This window comes from Lissotriton vulgaris, chromosome 1_1 (assembly GCF_964263255.1).
Source record: "Lissotriton vulgaris chromosome 1_1, aLisVul1.2, whole genome shotgun sequence".
Classification (NCBI taxonomy): domain Eukaryota; kingdom Metazoa; phylum Chordata; class Amphibia; order Caudata; family Salamandridae; genus Lissotriton; species Lissotriton vulgaris.
In genome coordinates, this window is record NC_141685.1 from 2,042,600,136 (window position 1) to 2,042,622,975 (window position 22,840).

The 22,840-nt window shown below is 44.4% G+C and overlaps 1 protein-coding gene across 6 annotated transcripts in view; it reads left to right on the top strand.

The window, feature by feature from the left end:
- The window catches only part of C2CD5 (C2 calcium dependent domain containing 5), a 915,439-nt gene that overhangs the window by 5,915 nt on the left and 886,684 nt on the right, over positions 1–22,840 (top strand). For 4 of the 6 annotated variants that reach the window (XM_086920391.1, XM_086920370.1, XM_086920386.1 and 1 more), the window contains exon 2: positions 17,712–17,824. In XM_086920391.1, the coding sequence (XP_086776517.1) occupies positions 17,735–17,824 (90 nt within the window). In that variant the 5' untranslated portion in view covers positions 17,712–17,734. Of the gene's footprint in view, positions 1–15,830; positions 15,947–17,711; positions 17,825–22,840 lie in introns of those variants that run through there. The other 2 variants (XM_086920398.1, XM_086920374.1) reach the window with 2 other exon arrangements.

A 22,840-nucleotide genomic window follows, 5' to 3' on the forward strand; every position in this document is an offset into this window, starting at 1 on the left:
CCATTGCCAAGAGGAAGAGTGAAGGGGAGAGGGGGCAGCCCTGTCTCGTCCCTTGTTCCAAAGAAAAGGGGTCCGACAGTGAACCATTTATAGCAATGCATGCGGATGGTGAACGGTATAGGGCCATAACCAATCAGTGAATGTTTCCCCCAGGTTAAAGACGGGCATGCAGCTCTTGAGGAAATGCCAGGAGACTCTGTCGAACGCCATCTCTGCGTCGAGAGTAATAGCTACGGCTGGGGCTGCGAGTAGTCTGGCTTTTTCAATGACGTGACAGAGGATCCTTGTATTATCGTTAGACATGCGCTGTTTCATGAAACCTACTTGTGATGTACTAATTAGCTTTGGGAGTTGTAAGTTTAGACGTGTGGCGAGAATCTTTGCGTATATTTTGCAATCTAAATTAATTAGGGAGATTGGCCTGTAATTTTTGGTCAGCAGAGGGTCTTTACCTTCTTTAGGTATGACTATAATGGTAGCTTCACTCATCGATTTGGTAATACCTTTCGTTACGCTAAAGGATTGGAAAAGTTTTAGAAGAGTCGGGCTCAGGGAGTTCGTGAGTTCTTTATAAAAGCTGGCCGAGAAACCGTCAGGGCCCGGTGCTTTCTTACATTTAAGTGTTTTAATGGACGATGATACTTCCTGTAGGGTAATCTGAGAGTTCAGTGTGTCCTTGTCAGCATCGTTGAGTTTAGGTAGACCCAGTGAGTTTAGGAACCTGGTACACTCTTCCGAGTTAAAGTCTAGATTATTTTTGTACAGGTCCTGGTAAAATGATTTAAATGTATTGAGAATTAGATTCTGCTTTGTTTGGATGACATTGCTGCTATCTTTAACTGAGGCGATGTTGAATTGCACTTTTTAATGTTTTAGATATGACGCCAAAATCTTTCCAGCTTTGTTGCCCTTACAAGTCCTTAGAGCCTTGAACTTATTGACCCAGACCCCCGCCCTTCTACTGAGTATCGAGTTGTATTCATATTTGAGTTTAGTGAGGTCTTTTAAAATCAGAGAATTTTGGAGATCTGCCATATGCGCGGTTTCTAGATTTTTGATGTTATCTTCCAGAGTGGACAAATCCTTGTTTAATTTTTTGGTATCTTGAGCTCGAATGCCTATGATTACTCCTCTCAGAGTGGCCTTGAGTGCCTCCCATACATTCGCTATGTCCGAATCAGGGGTGTCATTAAGTTTGAGGTAGTCTAGGATGGCAGCCTCGATCTTTTGCTTGTTTTCCGGCTCAGAAAATATTTTGTCATTGAATCTCCATCTTTTAGGGGATAGAATGGAACTGGAGCCCACTAGTTTGGTCTGAATGCTTGAGTGGTAAGAAATCAATTTATGGGCAATACTGGTTTCTTCGATGAGGTGAGTGAAGGGGCTATTAATGAGGATATAATCTACCCTCGAGTAGGAATTGTGAGGAGGCGAGTAGAAGGTGTAATCTCGGCCGTCAGGATGTTGGAGTCTCCACGAGTCGTGTAGATTGAATCTGGAGCATAGGCGGTGTAAACTAGTATGCGATCGTGTAGGGTGGTAGGAGCAATTCGAGTGACGATCGCTGATTGGGTCTAGTGGCAGGTTGAAGTCTCCTCCCATAATTAGTAATTCTCCTTGGGGTACGCATTCTAGGGTCGGGGCTAATGAATCCCAAAACTCTGGATCGTCATTATTGGGGCCATATATGTTCATGATATGGATATGATGTTCGTTTCTCTGAAGGTGTGCCATGATGAAGCGGCCGTTATCATCGTGAGTGTGTGAAACTACGGAGATGTTGGACTTCTTAGCTATTAGTGTAAGAACCCCCCTCTTTTTGCTAACTGCTGGAGAGCAAAGATTGTGAGAGATCCAATGTTGGTTTATAAATTCAGCGTCATCTTTTGACAGTTTAGTCTCCTGCAGGAGGAGGATGTCGCCCTTGGATTTGGACAGATACTACAGAACTTTTCTCCTTTTGACCGGGTGATTGAGGCCTTTAACGTTAAAGGAAACAATATTAAGGCCCTCCGAAATAGATGTATTACGAGTCATTGGTTACATTGGTAACTCTTGTTCAGGTGGTATATTGTTAAAGAATAGGCTAGAGAGTAGTAGGTGAGTGTTGAGTATGAATGAGTAAGCTGTTTCGCTGGGTCTGTTATGTCTCGCGTGTGTTGCTGTTACAAGCTTTAATCCCTTAGTATTAAATGATTGCCTGGCCCTTGATAGAGTTTCCAGTATTATTTGTCTAAGCTATGTAAAGGACAGTTTCTCTAAGATGGGCTGACCTAAGATTTTTACTAATCCTGAATCTATAAATACAGAATATATGGGATGTACTAAGATTGTTTTTAAGGCTTTGTGACAAAATGAGAGATTCCGATCTGTATCAGAAAACCCAACTGTTAGAGTTTATATCCCACTACAGGCACCTCTTTAACCCCGTCGCTGCTCATGACGAGCTCAGCTCGTCATGCAGTACACTTGTCGTGTGCTTATGACGAGCTGAGCTCGTCATGAAACCATGAGAAAGGAGGATCTGCAGCACAGGAGGGGAATTGCCTTAGCAGCCATGTGGTTAATCTAACCATATCTAACTTATGTTATGCTAGAACATAATTGTTTCTTTTCGACATGTTTTAGATTAAATTTAATACATGACGTGCTAGCTGTCCCTAGAGGTAATTCATTCAAACTTGCTTTCATCCCATGCAGTTATGACAAATTTTCATCTCAAGGACACCTTGCAATGTTTTGACCTCTAAAAAAAACATGAAAATCTTTTATTGTACGTCTATTTGTTGACAAGCACTTTGATCAAGTTCGAACTGCCTTGTTCTATTTAATACTACTACCCGATGCATTTACCTGTTTTAATCTGGCTTGTTTTTATTGGTGCTGTGCGATTAAGCAATATTTTATTCAATGTATGATGTGGTTTACATTTTATTTGGTGCTGCTCGACTCTGCAAACCTTTTATCTATTGTATGATGTATTTTTTCTTTTTTATCTCTGTTGTCTTCAGTTTTTTTTGCCTAAACTGAATAAAGATCTTCATTGAAACTATTTCTTAGACGAACATAAGGTCTACAAATAATAGAATAGAGAATAAAATAGAACAAATCATAAACCACAGGCTACTTCCTGAAATGGAGTGACACTTGTCTGACTCTACTTCTCCTAAGAACTTCAACTCTGGGACTTTGCTGACGATTAGTCACACCCTCCTCCGAAACATCTCCACGCCCAACTCTATTGGTACTGTTCTCAGTAACAGCCTTCATGTCACCTGTAACGGAACCTCGCCTGCATCTCACCTCTCTTCCAAAATTCCACTAATTGGAACCATTAACTCTGACCGCAATACCACAAACTTTGTCCACCACCATAGAGCCACAGAATTTTTACCAGCCTGTACAACAAAATCCCCTTTCCTGATGCGTACTACATCATCTACATGAAAGTTGACCTCATGTGGTTGAAACAGTCAAAAACCTCCTCCTGCTTGGATTTAGTCTCCACAACATTACCTTTTACCTTGAAGTCAAGATCCTGCAGTTCTTCTCCAAATTTAACCCATTGCTAACTTTGGTGGCAGACTTCCTTCCCCAAAGCAACAAAAAAAAAGACACCCGAATAGATGAATGCGGACTGGTGTGGTAAAACCATAACATTAAATGCACCTAATAAAGCATTACATACTGTTTGGAAATAGCCCACTGAATACACTCAACCAACATACTGCACCGTACGCTCAACTTGGTCATTGGTTTGGGGATGATAGAACAATGTTTTCAAATGCTTAACTTCCCCCAACTTAAGCAAGGTGCCTAGTTCCTCTTACACAAATTGTACTCCAATATCAGAAACAAAACATTGAGGAAAGCTTTCTCAGAAGAAAATATCCTTTAAAAAATCAATGACAGCCTTGGTGTTAGGTTCCGTTTACCTCTAGCCACTCGGAATAGAGATAAACCACCACCAATGCACACTGGAACTGATCAGGTAACCTATTGAAAGGACTGACCAGACCATGCCAACCTTCTCCTTGGCTTTAGACGTACTTTCAATAGGTTGCAACTGTTTTTTTGTTTCTTTCTACCAAACTCGTCTCTGAATTGGCACAAACAATGCACTCTCCAACTAAACTAATCACCATTTTGTTAATTGAGGATCACCACAAAGTTTGTCCTAATCTCAGCTTAGTAAAAGTTCATACTAGATGTCCCTCCTGAGATACCTTGATCAATTTGACCCTCAAGCTAACGGTTGGGACAAATTTTTCTGCTGTGATCAAAAACCCATCTTTAAGATAAAATTCATCGCACACTTTCTAATAAGGTTGGCAAGAACCTTCCACACATTTTCTGTGAGCCACAATTTGGTCACATATGTAACAAATAACTTCAGATTCTCTTCCCTCAACATCTCTGCCTACCACCGAGACTCTGAAATGGCACACACATTTTCAAAATCCAACACAACAATTAGACCATACTCCTCCAGTTGATCTGACCTCATCCATCCCCATTGTTTTCAGAAGGAAACCTAGACATACATGTTGCTCCCACATTCTTTGCTCATTGTTATTTGTGCTATGTCAAAAAGGTATTGCAAAAGTTTAGTTGACAGCCTTGAAAGTCTAGTTATGTTAACACTGCTCAGAATAGCAACCAGGGGTTTATGATCGGTTTTCACAATAAGAATTGAGCCCCAAATATATGGTTTAAACTTGGGTGTAGCCCCCCCCCCCCCCCCCCAACAGGCCAACAATTATTTTTCGATGGAAGAAAGTCTCTCCTTCTTTCTCAAAACCCTAGAGGCATATCCAGTGGTATTTTCACCATTGCCATAGCTTTGGGTGAGAACTGCCCCCCGAACCATTATTGCTAGCATCAATGGTGACAAAATAGGACAACCTTGGGGCAAAAATGTTGAGAATGTTGGTACTTGCAAACTGCTTCTTTATCCAGTCAAAGGACTCCAGACAAATTGGCTCTCACTTAAACAGTAATTCTTTCTTTAAAAGCATGGTAAGTGGCTTGATATGTGAAGCATAACCGGTAATTATATGAGTGTAAAATTCACATAAAAGACTTGAATCAAGTTTTATAAGTGTGTGGTAAAGCATCTATTATGGCATTTACTAAACCTGGTATCAGTTTGATTCACCCAGCAGAGAAAACATGACCCTGTTTTTACATAATTCAATTTGTAGGACCACTCTCTTCTGTTGCAAAATACCTGGTTGAGAATGAATTCATGCTTCCTTTTAGTTACAGCGTAAATAGCACATCATCTTTTAACGTAACAACTCCTTTGATGCTTTTGAACAACTGGTACATAACCCTCTGAAAAACCAATGCCTCTGATGTTAACGCAAACTGCATTTCTACAGTATTGTAACATACCTATAGAAGAAACAAAAGCAGTGCAATGTCTAGACTGTGGTTCCAATACAACTTGTGCTCTGTGAATCTTTAGATATGCATCCTTTTTTGTTTTAAATCTTTTATTGAAGTTTCAACAAGACAGACATAGGACACGTCAACAATACATCCTTTTTTAAAACAATACAGTGTTCAAAATCCTTCAACATACCGATTTCCTGACAAAAAACTTGAGTAAACCTCTTAAGCATTTCATTTCCTACAGTCTCGCTATTCTACACAATGAGAACAGGATCCGAACTATTGAGATTTAAAATAATGTGTAGATCACTCTGGTCTCCACTCCCAAGCACTGATGGACCCTTCTTGGTTCTGTAAAGTTTCCCTATGGATTCCCTATTTTTGAACCTGAATACAAGCGATCCATAGTCAACCAAATCAATCTTCTCTCCTGAGAAACCCTCAGGGTTAATAGCAGGTTCTAGTAAAGCCCCCCTAACTTTGCAACAAACTCGGAGTTCGAACACTTCCTCGTTCACAATAGTGAATGGAAACCAAGACTAAATACAATTGCAAATTGACTACACCTATATACATCATACAAAAGGCTTTTCCTTAATTTCCCCTGCATTGTCCTTAATATTAAGAATAAATCCTGTTGACCATTGTTGTTAATATCACAATGCATGACTTATTTCATTTTACCATCGTCCTCACTAGAATTAGGCTCATCCACGCACTTCACCTTAAACCCCCCCTTTTTTTTCTTAAAACCTTTGCAAAGTGCCCAACCACAATGCACGCCAAACACCTCTGTTGGAGTGCCTGACAAAACTTGCTTGAAGCTAAATGGGAACTACTATTGCAATGATAACATCTAAAACCATCCTTCCTTGGGGTATCATGCCCCTTAGAATTCTCTTTCTTGACAGGCTCCTGTATTTTCATACTCTCTTTCTTAACTTTCTTAAACATTTTTGTATTCACTTTACCAACCACATCTTCTTATACTTCCCTAAAATCTGCCTTAAGAGCTTTCGCACAACAACTAGAAAGCTCCTCTTTTCTCACTATTGCTAAGATTAGTTAATTATGTACAGCATCCCCATTGATCCACAATCTTTCCTGAATCGCAGTATCTGCAGTATGCATGACTACCTGATCTTGGATAAGCTGTTCTTGGAGATGATCAAACTTACAATCACTAGCTAATTTTCTTAAGTGCAGCTACATTCTCATCAACAGTTTCCCCAGATTCCTGTTCCCTCAGATTTTTTTTTAAAGAATGTTTTTATTGACATTTTCATGAGTTTAGTACAGATACAGTGGAGACTTCCAAAAAGCAAGATTATGTTCAGTATTACATTGACATTGTTATTCAACAGCAGTAGTAAATATGACAATAACAAATAGTCTTTCAACAGAGATGGTAACTCAATTCCCCTGTCAATCAGACCCCCCCGTCACCCCTTGGCGTAGGAGCTCACTGCAAGTCCGTACTCAGGAGACCATAATGTTTTATCCATGGTGTCCATGTTTTCTGGAACTTTTTGGGACAGCCGTGCGCTATATACTTTCTCCCCTAACATATACATATCCATTCCCTTCCTCCACTCATTATTGAGGGGCTTAGTGATGTTCCCCATTTGCGTGCCAGGTCTCGTTTGGCCACCTCTAGTCCCAGATTAATCAGTGTTAACTTTCTTTTGGGGAGGTCAACTTCTGTATGTATACCCAGCAAAACAAACTTGGGGTTCAGGGATATCTTATCCTTTAGTATGTGTTTGAACTCAGTCAGTAGGGTTGCCCAGTATTTCTGTAATTGTTGGCATTCCCATATCGTATGGAAATAAGTACCATTGGTCATGTTGGCAGTTAGGTGCGTCAGCCCTCCTCATGCTGTGCAGTCGAGCGCCTTCATAGTATATCCTATGCAAATATTTAAACTGAATCCGTCTAAGACCGAATTTGATGGCTACCTCCCGGGGGTGCATCAACACAATTTCCCAGTCCAAGTCATCAATCTCGCCTAATTATACCTCCCATTTCACTCTCAATTTCATGAGAGAATCTGGCTTGTTATTTATTATGGTTCGTTATGTCCAGGATACTGCCTTTTCTTTGATCGCACCCATTAAGAGTCATAGTATCATACACATTCAAATCCCCACCAGCTGCAGATTTATTTTTTTTCTTCATCGATAGTATCAAGAAAGTTAAAAAAATACGACTTCCAATCCAGCCACTTAATGCAAGGATTTCCACCGATAGGCCAAAAGGGTTGTGGTGGTTGCAGTGCAAAACTTTGTGTAGCCATTCTGTAAGAGATATAAAAATGATTATTACTGCCACACAAACCGTACTGATTAATGCAACTAACGCTTGAAAATAGTAATAGCCTGAAATTAAAAGATGGAAAGAGAACAAAAAGAGAACAAAAAATTATAATCCGATGACAAACTCAGTGTCCAATCTTCACCCTAATGAGGGACTGCTTCACTACAAACAAACTCAAAGAGAACAGGGCCATTCCTCCCTCAGAGAAGAGACAAGTTCACTGCCTTCAATGAACCACCCATAAAAAACCAATCCAAAAGATGTTTTGGCAACTCCCCCCCCCCCCCTAATATATATGGACTCACACTGCTGTCCAACACGACGCCTGAAGAACAATCTTGCCACTTAGCAGACGGTCACAAATCTGCTGTTGAGCTGGAGGATACCAGCAGGATTCGCTGAGTAGAAATTTGCATAGTGAATTTCAAGAAAATAAAGATGTCTGCATGCAGGCAACTAATGTAGGCACGTGAATGGCCTGTAACCTTAAGCAGAAGCCGCCAGTAAATGTTACTATCACAGATTAACTGGAACACAGGCTGCAGCGTAACTGGAACGCAGACCTTGTTCCTCCCACTTGACATGTCACAGCAAGAGAGGACTGATGCTGGAATGGAGAAAGGCTTTGCGCACTCAGACTTCGGAGAATGCCAACGAGAAAAATGCGGGCAATCTCCAAAGATACTGGCAGTATGGAAATAAACAGAACACATACACACATCAATCCATAAAGAGTAGCTTCACAGTTAAGGCACAGCAAAATCCTCTGATGTGAGACAACTGCCATAGTAGACTCCAGACTAAAAGAAATGTAGATGATAAATTCCAACAAGATGAAATTGGGTTCTCAATTTCAAGAAAATAAAGATGTCTGCATGCACGCAACTAATATAGGCATGTAAATGGCCTGTAACCTTAAGCAGAAGCCGCCGGTAAATGTGACTATCACAGATTAACTGGAACACAGGCTGCAGCGTAACTGGAACGCAGACCTTGTTCCTCCCACTTGACATGTCACAGCAAGAGAGGACTGATGCTGGAATGGAGAAAGGCTTTGCGCACTCCGACTTTGGAGAGTGCCAATGAGAAAAATGCGGGCAATCTCCAAAGATACTGGCGGTATGGAAATAAACAGAACACATACCCACATCAATCCATAAAGAGTAGCTTCACAGTTAAGGCACGGCAAAATCCTCTGATGTGAGACAACTGCCATTGTAGACTCCAGACTAAAAGAAATGGAGATGATAAATTCCAACAAGGTGAAATTGGGTTCTTCGGTGCTTCAACAACTCGTCGCCAGCTTTCAGTTAATCAATCTGGGAAAATTGTAAGCGCACTACTAACCCGAGAGGGTCAGAAGGTGCTTGGGGGGGGGGGGGGGGCGAGGGGGGATTTAGCAGCTCCGATCAGTCGAATAGCCAGGTCTTAAGTGACTTCCTGAAGATTTTCAGGGAGGGGGCGCTTCTGATGTCGATCGGGAGCTTGTTCCAGGTCTTTGCTGCTATGTGGGAGAACGTTCTTCCTCCGGTCCTGGCTTTTCAGATGAGCTGGGTTTCGGCGAGGGCGAGACGGAGCGCAGGTTTCTCTTGGGTACGTGGAAGGAGATTTTCTCGTTGAGGTATTGGGGTCTGATGTTGTGGAGGCATTTATAGGCGTGTCTGAGTACTTTGAAAGTGACTCTCTTCTCTACAGGGAGTCAGTGGAGGTAGCGTAGGTTTTGGGTGATGTGTTCCTGTCAGGGGGACTCCGAGGACGAGCCTTGCTGTGGTGTTCTGTAGGGTCTGTAGTTTGCGGATGAGAGACTTGTTGGTCCCGGCGTGGAGGGCTTTCCGTAGTCCAGTCTGCTGGTTATGAGTGCTGTGGATTAAGGTCTTCCTTGACTCTGGGTGGGGGGAAATCCATTTGACGGTCTTTCGGAAGATGCGGAGGGTGTTGAAAGTGCTGGAGGCGATGGCGTAGACCTGTCTGGTCATGCAGAGGGAGGAGTCGAGGAAGATGCCGAGGTTTCTCGCATGGTCTGTGGGTGTGGGAGGGGTGCCGAGGGCTGTGGGCCACCAGGTGTTGTCCTATGCGGAGGGGGTGGGTCCGAGGATGAGGACTTCTGTCTTCTCAGAGTTCAGCGTCAGGCAGCTGTTGCTCATCCATGATGCAACGTCCTTCATTGCTTCCTCGAAGTTGAGCCTGGTGGTGACGGGGTCCTTTGTGAGGGAGAGGATGAGTTGGATGTCGTCCGCGTAGGATACTATGCTGAGTCCATGATGTCTGACGATGGCGGCGTGGGGGGCCATGTAGATGTTGGCGCTGAGTGACAATCCTTGAGGTACCCTGCAGTTGATGTCCGTAGGTTCGGAGAAGAAGGGTGGCAGTCTGATTCTTTGGGTTCTGCCGGTGAGGAAGGAGTTGACCCATCAGAGGGCAGTTCCCTGGATGCCTGCGTCTTTAAGTCTGGCGGTAAGTGTGCGATGTGAGACGGTGTTGAATGCTACCGAGAGGTCGAGTAGGATCAGGGCCGCGGTGTGTTCTTGGTCGAGGAGGGTGCGGATGTCATCTGTGGCGGCGAGTAGGGCGGTCTCGTTGCTGTAGTTGCCTCAGAATCCGGATTGGGAGGGGTCGAGGGTGAAGTTTTCTTCGATGAATGTTGTTAGCTGGGCATTGACGATCTTCTCTGTGACTTTGGCCGTAAATAGGAGGAGGTAGATGGATCGGTAGTTCTTGAGGTCTGTGGAGTCTGCTAATGGTTTCTTCAGCAAGGGTCTGACTTCTGCGCGTTTCCAGTCGTCGGGGAAGGTGTCAGTCTTGAAACCGGTGTTAATGGTGCGTCGTAGTTTCGGGGGCGGTGGCTGCTCTGTGGTAGATGTGTGGTGGGCAGGGGTCCATGGGGGCTTCTGAGTGGATGCCTTTCATGGTCGTGGTAATGTCTTCAGTGGTGGCTGGGGTCCAGGAGGAGAGGGTAGGCCCGTTGGCGTTGCTGTAGAGGGCAGCAGCTTTGGTGCCCGATGTTTGTTCTGTGAAGCTTTGTAATGATAAATCTACGGTATGGAAGGTTTAAGATGAATTCCTTGTAAAGTTGAAACACTGCATACAGCAGCATCAGTTCACACATCCTATCTCCTTTTGCCAGCAACTCCTCTACATCAAGGACTCTAGAACCTTAGAGGAGCAGCGGGCAAAATTCAAGAGACTCTCAAATCTGAACAATGCCAATACAAAACATGACTACACTCTAATACAAATTAATATAATTATATAATACAGTATACGCACATTGCAGATTAATATAATAAAATACAACTTGCATAAGTAGTAACACAACAGCCATGCTTATTTGTTACCCATGGTGAAATTAAATGATTTGTTCAAAATCACAGTATGGTGATATGACGTCGAGGCTCAAACCTGGCTACCTGGTCTGCAGATCTGGCCATGATTTCGCATGCAAATAATTATAAAACTGTAAACAAAAACAATAGGTAGCCAACAAAGCTGTGCCATGTAAGGCGCAACATGATTAGAGATTCTGTGACCATAGAGAATCTGAACTGGGGACTAAAGAATTGATGATAGTGAAAGTAAAGCATACTGCGGCAACAGCTCAAACTTTCCTAATGCGAGACCTATTGCATTTGCAAATGCTTGTTGGCTCTTTTGTGGGCCTGTTTCCTGGTCTGTTGGCTGGTTCTTACTAGAGATTGCACTCAAATTACAACAACCATTACCTGCAGCACGTATGGTTGCTATCTGGCAGGTTTTATAGAAGTATGATCAGTATTTTAATGTCCCTTTCGGTTCAAATATTAGGACAATCACCTAAAGCCCTCGCTGTACATATTTTCAGCAGTAAATGTAAGAAGAATACACTTTGAAATGTGTTTTACAGCTGCTTTAATAACTGATATTTAAATAAAGACAAGTCATGTTAAAAATGAATACAGACGATTGCATCGAATTCCTTCGCCCGCTGGGTGACCGGGCGAACCTTGTTATAGTATTTGTACTCTGCGCTGTTGAGAAGGGAACTCGAAGAGCAAACCTTTCAATAACAGCTTAGTGGAGTGGCAATGTTTGTATCAATCTGAAGCGGACGTGTTTCTGTTCCAAAAGGGCGACCACAGTAGGAGATGAACAAATACACACAAAAAACGGTGTCCGTCTTCTGTCTTCACCACTGCCTCCTCGTCTGTTGGTGTACGTCAACAGTGAGCAGGGCGAAGAGTCCTCCCCCTCCCACTACGAGATTCGGGTGCTTATGTGACAGGCGCCACTTGCAACGTTCCTCTGGTGCCCCTTTGTTGACCTTTTTCTTTTGTTTTACGTATTCCTTCTGCAGTGCAGGGTGACTGAGAGAAGGTCAGTAACTTGGCCGAAAGGTTAATCAAAATACAGGTTGGCATTCCAAATCTAAAGCTTTCACTTAAATGAAACTTGACCCATGCCCACGTTCCCAATTACACGAGTATTATTTTTTTCTAAATGCATCTTTCAGGGAGCGTGTTAAGGTTTTGCAACGCTGATCCACTGGTTGTACAGCAACACAACAGTGTTTTAGAGTTCTTCGATTAATCTCGTCATCTTCGTCAAGCGCCCCTCCTTGCCCCCCCCCCCTGCGGACGCCCATGCTGCGGTAGATCCACACACAGAGAACAACAATGATTAATAGGAAACAGAATGGGCCTGAATTATAAGTCTGTTGGCAGTGAAAAGAACAAAGTTTAAATATTAATTTTGCTAAGTTTAAAGTATGTTTTGGCTAGATTTACTGTCTCCCCATTCACGTGCCTGCATGAAGCTCCGCTTTACTTGTCTCTGAACCCACTGTTTCATTGTTTAACATACACACTGTCGATTTTTCTTCTAAATGTAGCCAGGCATTGGCTGTAGTAAACCCTTGAAAGCACTGATAGAAGTCTAACCTCTTTCTCAATCTTTTAGTAGTGGTGACACAGAGTAGACTGCGCTCAGGGAGACTGCCCGCTCTGAATAAATAGGCTTTGTTGAAATTAAAAATAATAGCTTCACTGGAGCAGTGGGGGAGCTAGGCAGGGCAGTGTCCGATACCTCTCTGTCATAAGGCACATGGGGTGAAATCGAGATGATCAAATACGGTTGGTTTCAGCTGCTACATTGTACTGTAAAAGCCTTTTGAGTCACTTTTTGCACTATGTCTAACGCTGTCTCTTCAACTAATTCCTCATTTCCAAAGTCAGCAGCTTTGGCTAGAACACTAAATCCTCTTTTTAATACAATTCCCCTGCTTTTTAGGTCTCGCCCTGGAATTTGCATCCGAAGGATGCGCCAGGGCGGAGACTTATAGCTATCGGACACGGGGGAATAGAGGACAAGAAACTGTCACGAGCAGATTTGGGTGCGCGAACGCGCACGTTCCGTCCTGCGCCGCGCCGTGCACTTCCCTCCCATACTCCCAGCAAGTCAGCCTAACGCGCATGCATGCACACGCATTTACACTTACATGGACACGCAGGCACCCAGACAGGCAACCCCCCCCCCCACAGTCACACACACACACACGCATACACACAGACTCCAAGACACATACACACACACACGCACGCTCACACACATACACAGCCTGCCGCCGCACGCGTGCGCACACACATGCCCCTGCCCTCGCAGCCCAGCAACAAGGCGAAGCCCCACTCACCGGCTTCCTTGGTGCAGCGGCTCTCACCGGCAGCAGGACTCTTCCTCCCTTCTTCGGCACCGGGGCGCAGGGTAGGCTCCTGCCTGCTCCGGTGCTCCAAACAATCGCGGCTCTTCCGTGGGAGGCGGGGTAGGCTCCCGCCCTCCTACTTCCTGTTTCCGGTTGTCCCGCCCGACCTGCCTGACTTCCTGGTCGCAGGCCGCCGGCGGACTGCAGCACGAGCTTAAGTTGCAAGTGAATCTCGCTGTAGGGGTGAAGATGCAATTTCTCGCTCATGCGTTAGATTGAAGTAAATGAAACAGCCAACTGAATGCCCATATTAAAACTCATCCATTCATTAACAGGAACAAACGGTAGGTCAAACATAAAGTGCAATCTCACGAAAGTGTCCTCGATTTCCTGCGACTGACACGGTTTCATTTATTCGGCAATTTGCACTGGGCCAGAGGGCATTCGTTTGTGCATCTTATTTAGGCGGCCAGGGGAGTGCTGTTCACAGTCTGGTGGTGTTGTTTTTTTATTTTCTCAGTACTCTCTCGACTGCTTGGTCTAATCTGCATATAATTACTAGTCTCATTTTTTTCGATCTCTTCCTAGATAAGATGCAGGTGATGTACTATTGGGAATATTGCATAGACTCAACACTTTAAGGTTTGTTGAAAGCTGTCAGTGGAATTAATTATTTCCAGAGCCTGCTGATTTCTGCTGAGGGAGGAAATGTCTTGTTGTGGCCTGCTTAGGAGCTCCAAAGACCGAAAATATAATCCCATGGGCCCAGGACAAAACCACTCATTACTAAGGATTCACAAAATCTAATTTACTTTTCATAATCCCTGCCGATGCTTCAACCCTCCCCTTTAACCCCTCACCATCACTTTCCCATCACTCCATGATTCTTCTTGACTTTCATTAGAACGATCCCCAAGAACTTGCTGCTTTACTGATCTGCTGTAAGCGTTAGAATTTTCGGGTAACCTTTGGCCAGGTAAAAAGAGATCCATTTACAATCGTTGTGTCGAGATTTATATTATGATGATGATGTGAAAGCTGACGTGGATGCCATTGTTATTTGTAATATCAATACATCTAAGTCATGTAAATACAAAACATATTGCATTACAAATGCTATAGGTATCACATTTGCGAAAGTTATAACTATTGGCATTGTAAATGACAAAGCTATTAATTTAGGTATTTAAAAAAAAAACATAAAGAAAAACTTTGCCATTTACAATACCAATAGCTCAAACTTTCCTAATGCGAGACCTATTGCATTGCAAATGCTTGTTCTTGAGTGCGAATGACTCAATTAAGCAATATATTTGCAAAGCTTAAGCTTGTGGCGTCCCGGTCTCATGTAGTATGGAGACCACTACAGTGGAATATAGAAACTGAAATAAAGACTGATCACCTGCTCTGCCCCACCACCTCCTACTCTGACCATTCCCTCCTAGAGGTGAACAGCCACTAAACTTTCAAGCCAGGCTCTGCTCTCTCTGTTCATTTGTTGGCCCTCCCACATCTATTGCTTTTCTCCTTTCTATCGAGAACAACAAGTGGCAGGCAGCCAGCAGTCGCACACGGCTCGCCCAAAACAGGTAATCACATGAAGGTCCATGAATCTGAATTACCAGTAGACTATTTTACCTAAATCCTACGTTCTCACAGATTTGTGGCTCTTGCAAGAGGACCAGTCATCAGACATGCAAATTCCACAGACAAGTGCGAACTCCACAGCTGATTGGCACTTTAGAATTCTGAATGGTATGCTAGGATTGGCTGCGGTGCCCATATTATCCAATGGTAGGTCATCTTATACGTTAGTAGACCCTCCCACACCTACATTATGTTGAGCGGTGGCATTGGTTTTAAGACGTCCCAGAAGTATTACAATTTTACGTACAAATGACATGCTAAAAATATGGCTCTTTCCTAAATAAACCAGATAGCTTAGGGTTCTCCTGTCTTCTAAAATTCTAAGAATGGATTACTCCCGGAGTCAACTGGTGGTTTTCTGATAGTGCCAAGATCTTGCTAAGTGAACTCTGTGCTTTACCAATTGATGATGATAATTATTAAGTAGTCCTTAAACTCTCAAAGCAAGTTTATCTCACTAAGTTCTAGGGAGGAAACTGAGTACCTTAATATTTGTTTTCCCCATCTCGTTTTCCAAAAATTCTGTCTTGCTCTCTAGTATTAACAAAACACATTGTTTCCCATTTAAATTCCAATTACCGCGGAGTATCCTTTTCACCACAACAACCCTGTTTAACTTTCCTAAGGTGATCACATACCTCAGGGTACAAAGGCAAGTAATAAGGTCACAGGATAATCTACTTACTATCGATGGGTAGATTTATTGGTCACTATTTTATCTTCAACCTAGAATACCTGAGATAAGAATGATTCCCGTTATTAGCCACTTTTCTTATTATTCTTCTTATTATTTTGTCAGGTTTAGCATTGTTATCTGCAGAAAAATGCCTTCAGAACTGATGGGAAAAGTCCTAGAGCAGTAAGAAACTCATTGCACAGGTAGCGAGAGGTGACCAATCCAAATCAAGAGTCCAGGTCAGTTAATAGTAGTACTCATTGGTGAAAAAGAGCTTAAGAAAGCCAAACACAAAACAGTACTGACAACAGTTGACTGGAATAGAGCACACATTGATGAAAGGGTCAATTAATCTGTTGGAGAATAGGACTTCCTGTGTGTTGGGACACAGAGAACTGAAGTTCCTAGTCTCCTTTTATAGTGTGACAAGAAACAGGAAGAGGAAATATGTCACATGAAATGTGGTGTTTGTGACTGATAAGGTTTCAACAGTGTTTACATTTTAGTAAGCAGTAATCACAATTTGAAAACTGCAAAGAGCTGGAAATTCTGGTATGGCACTTAGGGATTGGGTCTGTCTAGAAAAGTTACTCTGGACCTGAGGTGCCGGTAGCCTCCAAAAGATTCACTACCTACCCTTGAGAAATAGGCAACATGAAAGATAACCGTAACCATCAAGTAACATTAGACTGCAAAGGCCACCCAGCACATGCTACAGCAGAATAGATCGGCAAGCGCCTACTGTCTACAGACACTGGTAAGATTTGAGCAAGGTGTTTGCGTATCTTAGTGCTTGGTTGCAGGTTGGTTCAAAGCAGTGTTGTGACCTTGCCTCTCAATGGCATAATCCTCATCTTCTCTTTAGTGGGCGTGTCCTTTCCCTAGCAGGTGTTAAACTAGACCCCTACCTCCTTTGGACTGTCAGGCTTCCCAAGTAAAGAGAGGACAAAATGATTGACCAAAGTAGGCGTGAACTGGGGTGGCCAGTACCCAGGTTAACGCACTGCGTGTATAACCTTCCCAGTGGGCCAGGAATTGAAAATATGAATGTAAAAAGATTAAATGTCAAAACTTAAGACCTTCATATTTGAATTGACCATCACTGCAGTGGGAAAAGGAGGGCTAAATAGTATATAAGTGACTTAGTGTTCTCAATGTGAAACATGGAAAGTAGGATCTAGTATCCATGAGGCAAGTAGTTGGAATGCTTTCGACAGTTGTAAAAGTACTAAACTAATGACCTCTTCTTGCAAGGCCTTAATAGTTATATATAGATATATATGCAGAAAGTAGAGGTCATGCTGGTATTCCAGTTATACCTTACGCTGCAGATTGTCTGAACGTTTTTTATTTAACTATCTATGAACGTTTCTCACTCTTAGAAAAAGAGCATACTAGTCCTAGTAGTCTAAGGTAAAATGAGGGAAGATTATAAAGTCCCTTAAACTAGATTACCCCATTGTGAGGGGGCACCATCAACTATATTCCGATATGTTGGTATAGATATGCAAAGTTATAGCTATACTGTGAGAAGGTTTATGCCCACCGTGCTTAAGACATTGCATGTCTTGTAGGAATTGTACACTTTGATGGTCTGTGCTGACTTAAAAGTCTCTCTTGCACCAATCTAGGGGTTTCTCCTCTCCGTACATGTGTGTTTTATGGCCACAAGCTTGTGCTCTAGGACTAATGTATTGTTTTAAGAAATCATAATGTTTTTAATATTTAATATTTTATGCAGCTTTGTCATTCTCTAAATCAAAAATGTAGAATGAAATTATTTATTTTGTTTCTAGAATAGCTCAAGGGTTGGCAACCATCCACAGGTGTATGCACATACAAGAACCAGAAAGTTTATTACAGAGAATTATGTCACTTGTAATGAACTTGGAAAGGTTTGAAGTGGGCAATCATTTGTTATATAGACTGTCTACCATGCCCAATGCCTATGGTAACTTTGAATTGTTTCGTAACATTTAATATTACAACTTTTTTATCTTTCAGGCAAATGAACAAACTACACAGTCATGCCTGGGAAGCTGAAAGTCAAAATTGTGGCTGGTCGCCATTTGCCTGTAATGGATAGAGCCAGTGATTTGACAGATGCCTTTGTAGAGGTTGGTTTTGTTCTAAAAAAAAAATAATCACTGGTGCTTGTATAAGGGGGAAAACTAACTTACTCTGAAGTAAATAGTAATGTTTTTGTGCGAAATGCTCAAATACACAGTTTAACATTTTTTTTTAATTCATGTATTTATTATTGTTTCAGAGAAATCAATACAAATAAAAACAAACAAACCAAAGATGTTAAACCAAAGGCATTGCGTTTGTGCAAGGAGAGTGTAGACCGCAGCATTATAGCATCGTAAATTCAACATAGTCCCGTATATCTCAGCATGTTACCCAGGAGCCACCCTCACCGCCGGTCAATGGTATAACCCTGCTCCTGACCCTGCCCTCGGTATCGTATGCATGCAACCTGTTCGCAAGATGTGTGTATCGCACAGCTGTGAAGCCCCATTAGTGCTATTATATAGTGTCTGCTAGATACTCCTCCCCATTAAGCGGGTCAACCTCCCCCTCATCTGTCGTATCCTGTGTGGACCTCCTGGTCACGAACAATGACCAGAAGTTCTTAGGCCTGTTACGTGGGGGCAGCAACTCGCTGTATACTTCTGCCTGTGTGCTGCAATAAAGCATTTCATTAGTCCACTGCACTATCGTTGGCGTAGGGCCGCGCATCCAGGAGAGAGCAACACATCTCCTGGCCAGAAGGAAGGCCATATCTACCAGTCTTCTAAGATCCTTATGACGCGGCTTAGAGTAGCAAAGACTAGCCAGGAGTGGGTCTGGTGTTAGGTTTAAGTCAGTGACCCTGTTCTCTTCCCCATATACCTTCTGCCAAAATGATGCAATCCCCGGGCATGACCAAGCCAAATGTAGGAAATCGGCCACCATCACACTGCATCTCTCACATTGGGTTCTCCCGGAGCCCGTATCGGTGAAGTCTTTCTGGGGTATAATACACCCTATTCAGGAATTTATAATGGCTCAGCCTATGGCGTCTGTTAAACGATATTCGCTTTGTGCACAAGCAACAATACTGCGACGACTCATCTGTCATTTCCACCTCCAAGTCTCTCTGCCATTCAAGTCGAGGTTTAGCATATTCAGAATGCCCTTCTGAGAGGGCAATATGGTACAGATTGGAGACCAGTTTAGCGGGCGATTTAGCCTTAATAACATAGGTTAGGGCCATGACCTCCGGAGGTTCTGCCATGTCCTCTCCTAGGAGGGCTCGCAGTGCATGCCGCACCCTGTGGAATTGAAAGCGAGATATCAGCAAATAGGATTCTCCCTCGGTTGTGACCTCGGTCCACGTGCGGGCATTGCCGTCAGCAAAGAGATCCCCCATGTTGTGTATATCTAATGTACACAGCGCATTAATGACCCCTTTATCCCTGCATTGAGCGAGCCAAGAGCTCCAGGCTATATCTGCCACCGGGAATTATAGTAAACTACAGGCCTGTACGTCCAGCAGATGGTGCCAAGTGTTTGTAACCGTATTGAGTGAGTCAATGATACTGGTGCGGCGATCTCGGGGCAAACACAATAACGCAGGAAGAGGAACAGGGTCTGCGACAATGGTTTCTATACGAAGGTGTGACACCTCTGCAGGACCGTGGATCCAATAATAAGCGTGAGAGCTTTGTGACGCTCTATAATAGAGTTCCAGGTCAGGGGCGCCAAGGCCCCCCTCCGAGTACGGTCGGGTAAGTATTTTCCACGCCACTCTCGGTTGTTTGCCCACCCAGGCAAGGCGGATCATCAACGAGTTCAGCTGCCGGAAGAACGCTTTGGACTGCACCATAAGTATATTAAGGAATAGGAAGATGAGGTGTGGTAACACCATCATTTTCATGAGGGAAACCCGCCCCATCAAGGACAACGGCAGTGCAATCCACTTTTCAATATCGTCTTCCAATCTGGAAATTGCAACCCAGAGTTCTCCCTCAGTACCACCTCTGAGTCTGTATGGAGGCGGATCCCTAGGTATCGCACCGCGTCGGTGGTCCATTGCAGTGGATACTCCGGAATCACCAGCGGCGTGGCCGGCGTGAGCGGAAACAGAGTTGATTTATTCCAATTAACATTAATGCCGGAGAGTGAGCTAAACAGCACCACCTCGCGCAGAACTGGGGAAAGGTGTACTTCCGGGTCCCGGACGTGTAACAGAGTATCGTCGGCATATGTGGATACTATGAGATGGTAATTTGGAAACCGTATGTCCCTATGCCTGTGGTATTCGCGCAAGGCACATGTAAGTGGCTCGGCCGTGAGCACGTGAAGTATGGGGGATAGTGGACATCTCTGCCGCGTACCCCTGCTCATTTTTCGGTAACCAAAGTTCCAATCCAGACACGAGCTATTGGGGTCGAGTACAGCATCTCCAGTAGTTGTAGGAGGAGCTCATGCACTCCCATGCGGCTCAGGACCTGTCTCGTGAAAGGCCATTCGACAGAGTCGAAGGCCTTTTCCATGTCTAAGAAGAATGCCAATGCAGGGACCTCCGGGTGTGTGTGCTGCATAGCTGCAAACACTGTCCTAAGATTGTAGGTAAGATTACGACTAGGCACAAAACCTGCCTGTTCCGGCGCAACCAGCGTGGTGACCAAGGGGCTAAGGCGGTTGGCTATCAGTTTCGCGAATATCTTCGCATTAACATTCAGGAGCGATAGGGGCCTGTAGAAGGCACAGTCCTCAGGGGGTTTTCCCGGCTTAAGTATAGCTACTAATATTGCCTAGCGCATAGTGGGCGGCATAACTCCGGACATGGCTATGTCTTCAAACCGCGTTAGTAGGTGCGGCAACAGCAGATCTGAAAAAGCCTTATAAAAGGCGACGGTTAGACCGTCACTACCCGGCGCACTCCCGGCTCTCATAGCTGTTAGCACCCAGACGATCTCTTCCTGTTCGAACGGCCGCGTCAAAAATTCCCAATGCAAGTTCGACAACCACAGCAGTTCTATGTGGGTAATGTAATCTAGGATAGGTTCCTCCGGAGCAGGACCTCGGGAGGCGTACAAAGCCGCATAGTACTCACGAAACCTCTCCGCCACCTGAGCTTCAGTAAGCGGCGGATCCTTTGGTAGAGCCCTTTCTGCGTCTGCTTCTTCGTGGTATTCACGCAGCGTCTGTGCCAGTTCTTGCGTGAGCGTTCCACTCCGGTCCATCATGCACCGGGCCTCTAACTCTTTAAGTTTCTTTTCCAAAGTCTCGAGCCAGCCTCGTATCTATTTAAGAACCCCCGCATGGTTTGCAATAGTGATCCCTCTAATGTACGCCTTAAAGGTCTCCCATACTGTCTGAAAGGAGTCGACCGATCCCACGTTTGTTTAAAAAAAGTCTCGATAGACGTGGCCAGTTCCTCCCTATAGGAGCTGTCCAATAGGGAATAGGGTGGAAAGTGCCACATAAACGGGGGGATCCACCTCCTGGGCGAGGTCACGGCCAATAGGAGTGGTGAGTTATCCGAAAATGTTCGTGGCAATATCGTGCAAGCTAGAACCTCTTTTATTAAGTACATGGATGCCAGCCAGTAATCAATTCTAGTATGAATGTAGTGAGGAGTCGAGTAATGTGTGTAGCCTCCCTGAGTTGGATACCGCTGTCTCCACACGTCGGTCAGGCCCAGTTACATCATTGACGTCTCTAGTACTCTGGCCGAGGCAGAGGGGTTATCCGGGCAGTTCAATCTGTCGACTCCGGGTTGTCTAGTCAGATTGAAATCACCCCCCTAGAGAACCGCACCCCACGAGTGCGCTTGAACTTTAGATGTCAGAGTGGTATAGAAAGTAGGGTGATCATAGTTAGGGCTGTACATGTTTATTATACAAATCTCCAGGCCTTTCCCACAGCATTTAGAAATAGTGTAACATCTCTCCCTGTCTGTCTGCAGAGGCGTCGGGGTCATTGAAGCCTTTGGGTTAACCCACGTTAGTACACCCCTAGCATGTGTGGTGAACCCCGCTGAGTGGACATTACCCAGAAAGCCCCTGGTTTGCAGTATAAAAGCCCCCTGGTGTGCAGTATAGGGCTGTCCGGGTGAAGGTGGGTCTCCTTGTGTAATCTCCTGCAGGAGCGCCACGTCCACCTTGTGCCTTTGAAGGTAGTGCAGCACCTTCCTAACCTTGCGGTGATCATTAAGAGCTCTGACATTCCAAGTCAGTAGGAATAGTGGGTCTAGAAGTTTCCCGGGTGTCGTCATCGAAGAGTTAGAAGCTAGTGAATGCGTCATGGGGTGTTAGCGTGCATATACGCGGTCGTGACATACATTGTCTCATCTGTGCCATAAAGCCAACAAAAAGAAAAGAATACAACAGAAATACCTCCTCTCAAATAGAACCTGGAGCTGCTCCCCCCCACCAAAACCCACACACGCCTGCCCAACCCCAACTTAGTTGCAAAAACCCACCCCCTCCAGCAATGGTCAACTCCCTCCCCCAGACCCCCCTCAAAAAACAAATACATTGTGCCAGTGTAATTCACGCTGGGGTGGAGGTAGCGTGCAATCAACAATACTGTTCACTGTCCGGTGATTTTACTTCCCCCCCCTGCCTCACTAAAAGAAAGAAACGTGCGCTGCACTTTTTATACATGGTCATCACTTTACCTGTCCCCCCCTCCCCCCCCCCCCCCCCCAAGAACATTCCTATAGTCGTAGTTAGCCGGGCCACTCCACCTTCACAGAAAACTCCCTCTGTTGACCTCGGGGACTTGTAAGCGCCACTGCGGGTCCCAACACTACCTCCCGGGTGGGTCGCACTTCCCAGTATCAATGCCACAGGTGTGTCAGGTTAATAAAGGCTATGCCCAGACGTGGGTCACTTGCACACTAAGCCACTGGAGTCAAGCTATCCTGGCTGAAGACGGCTGATAGCCAGAAACCGGTCCTAGGATGCTTGATTCCGGTCCAGGAAAGACATGGCTTGGCAGTTCGGGCTGGACTGTTCCCATGAGGCACAGGGTCAAGACTGATTTGCTTATGGCCATGTCTGAACTGGGGTGGCTTGGTGAGCAAAATAACGATGGATTAAACCCAGATCTGTGACTGGGGATGAATGTTTTGCCAT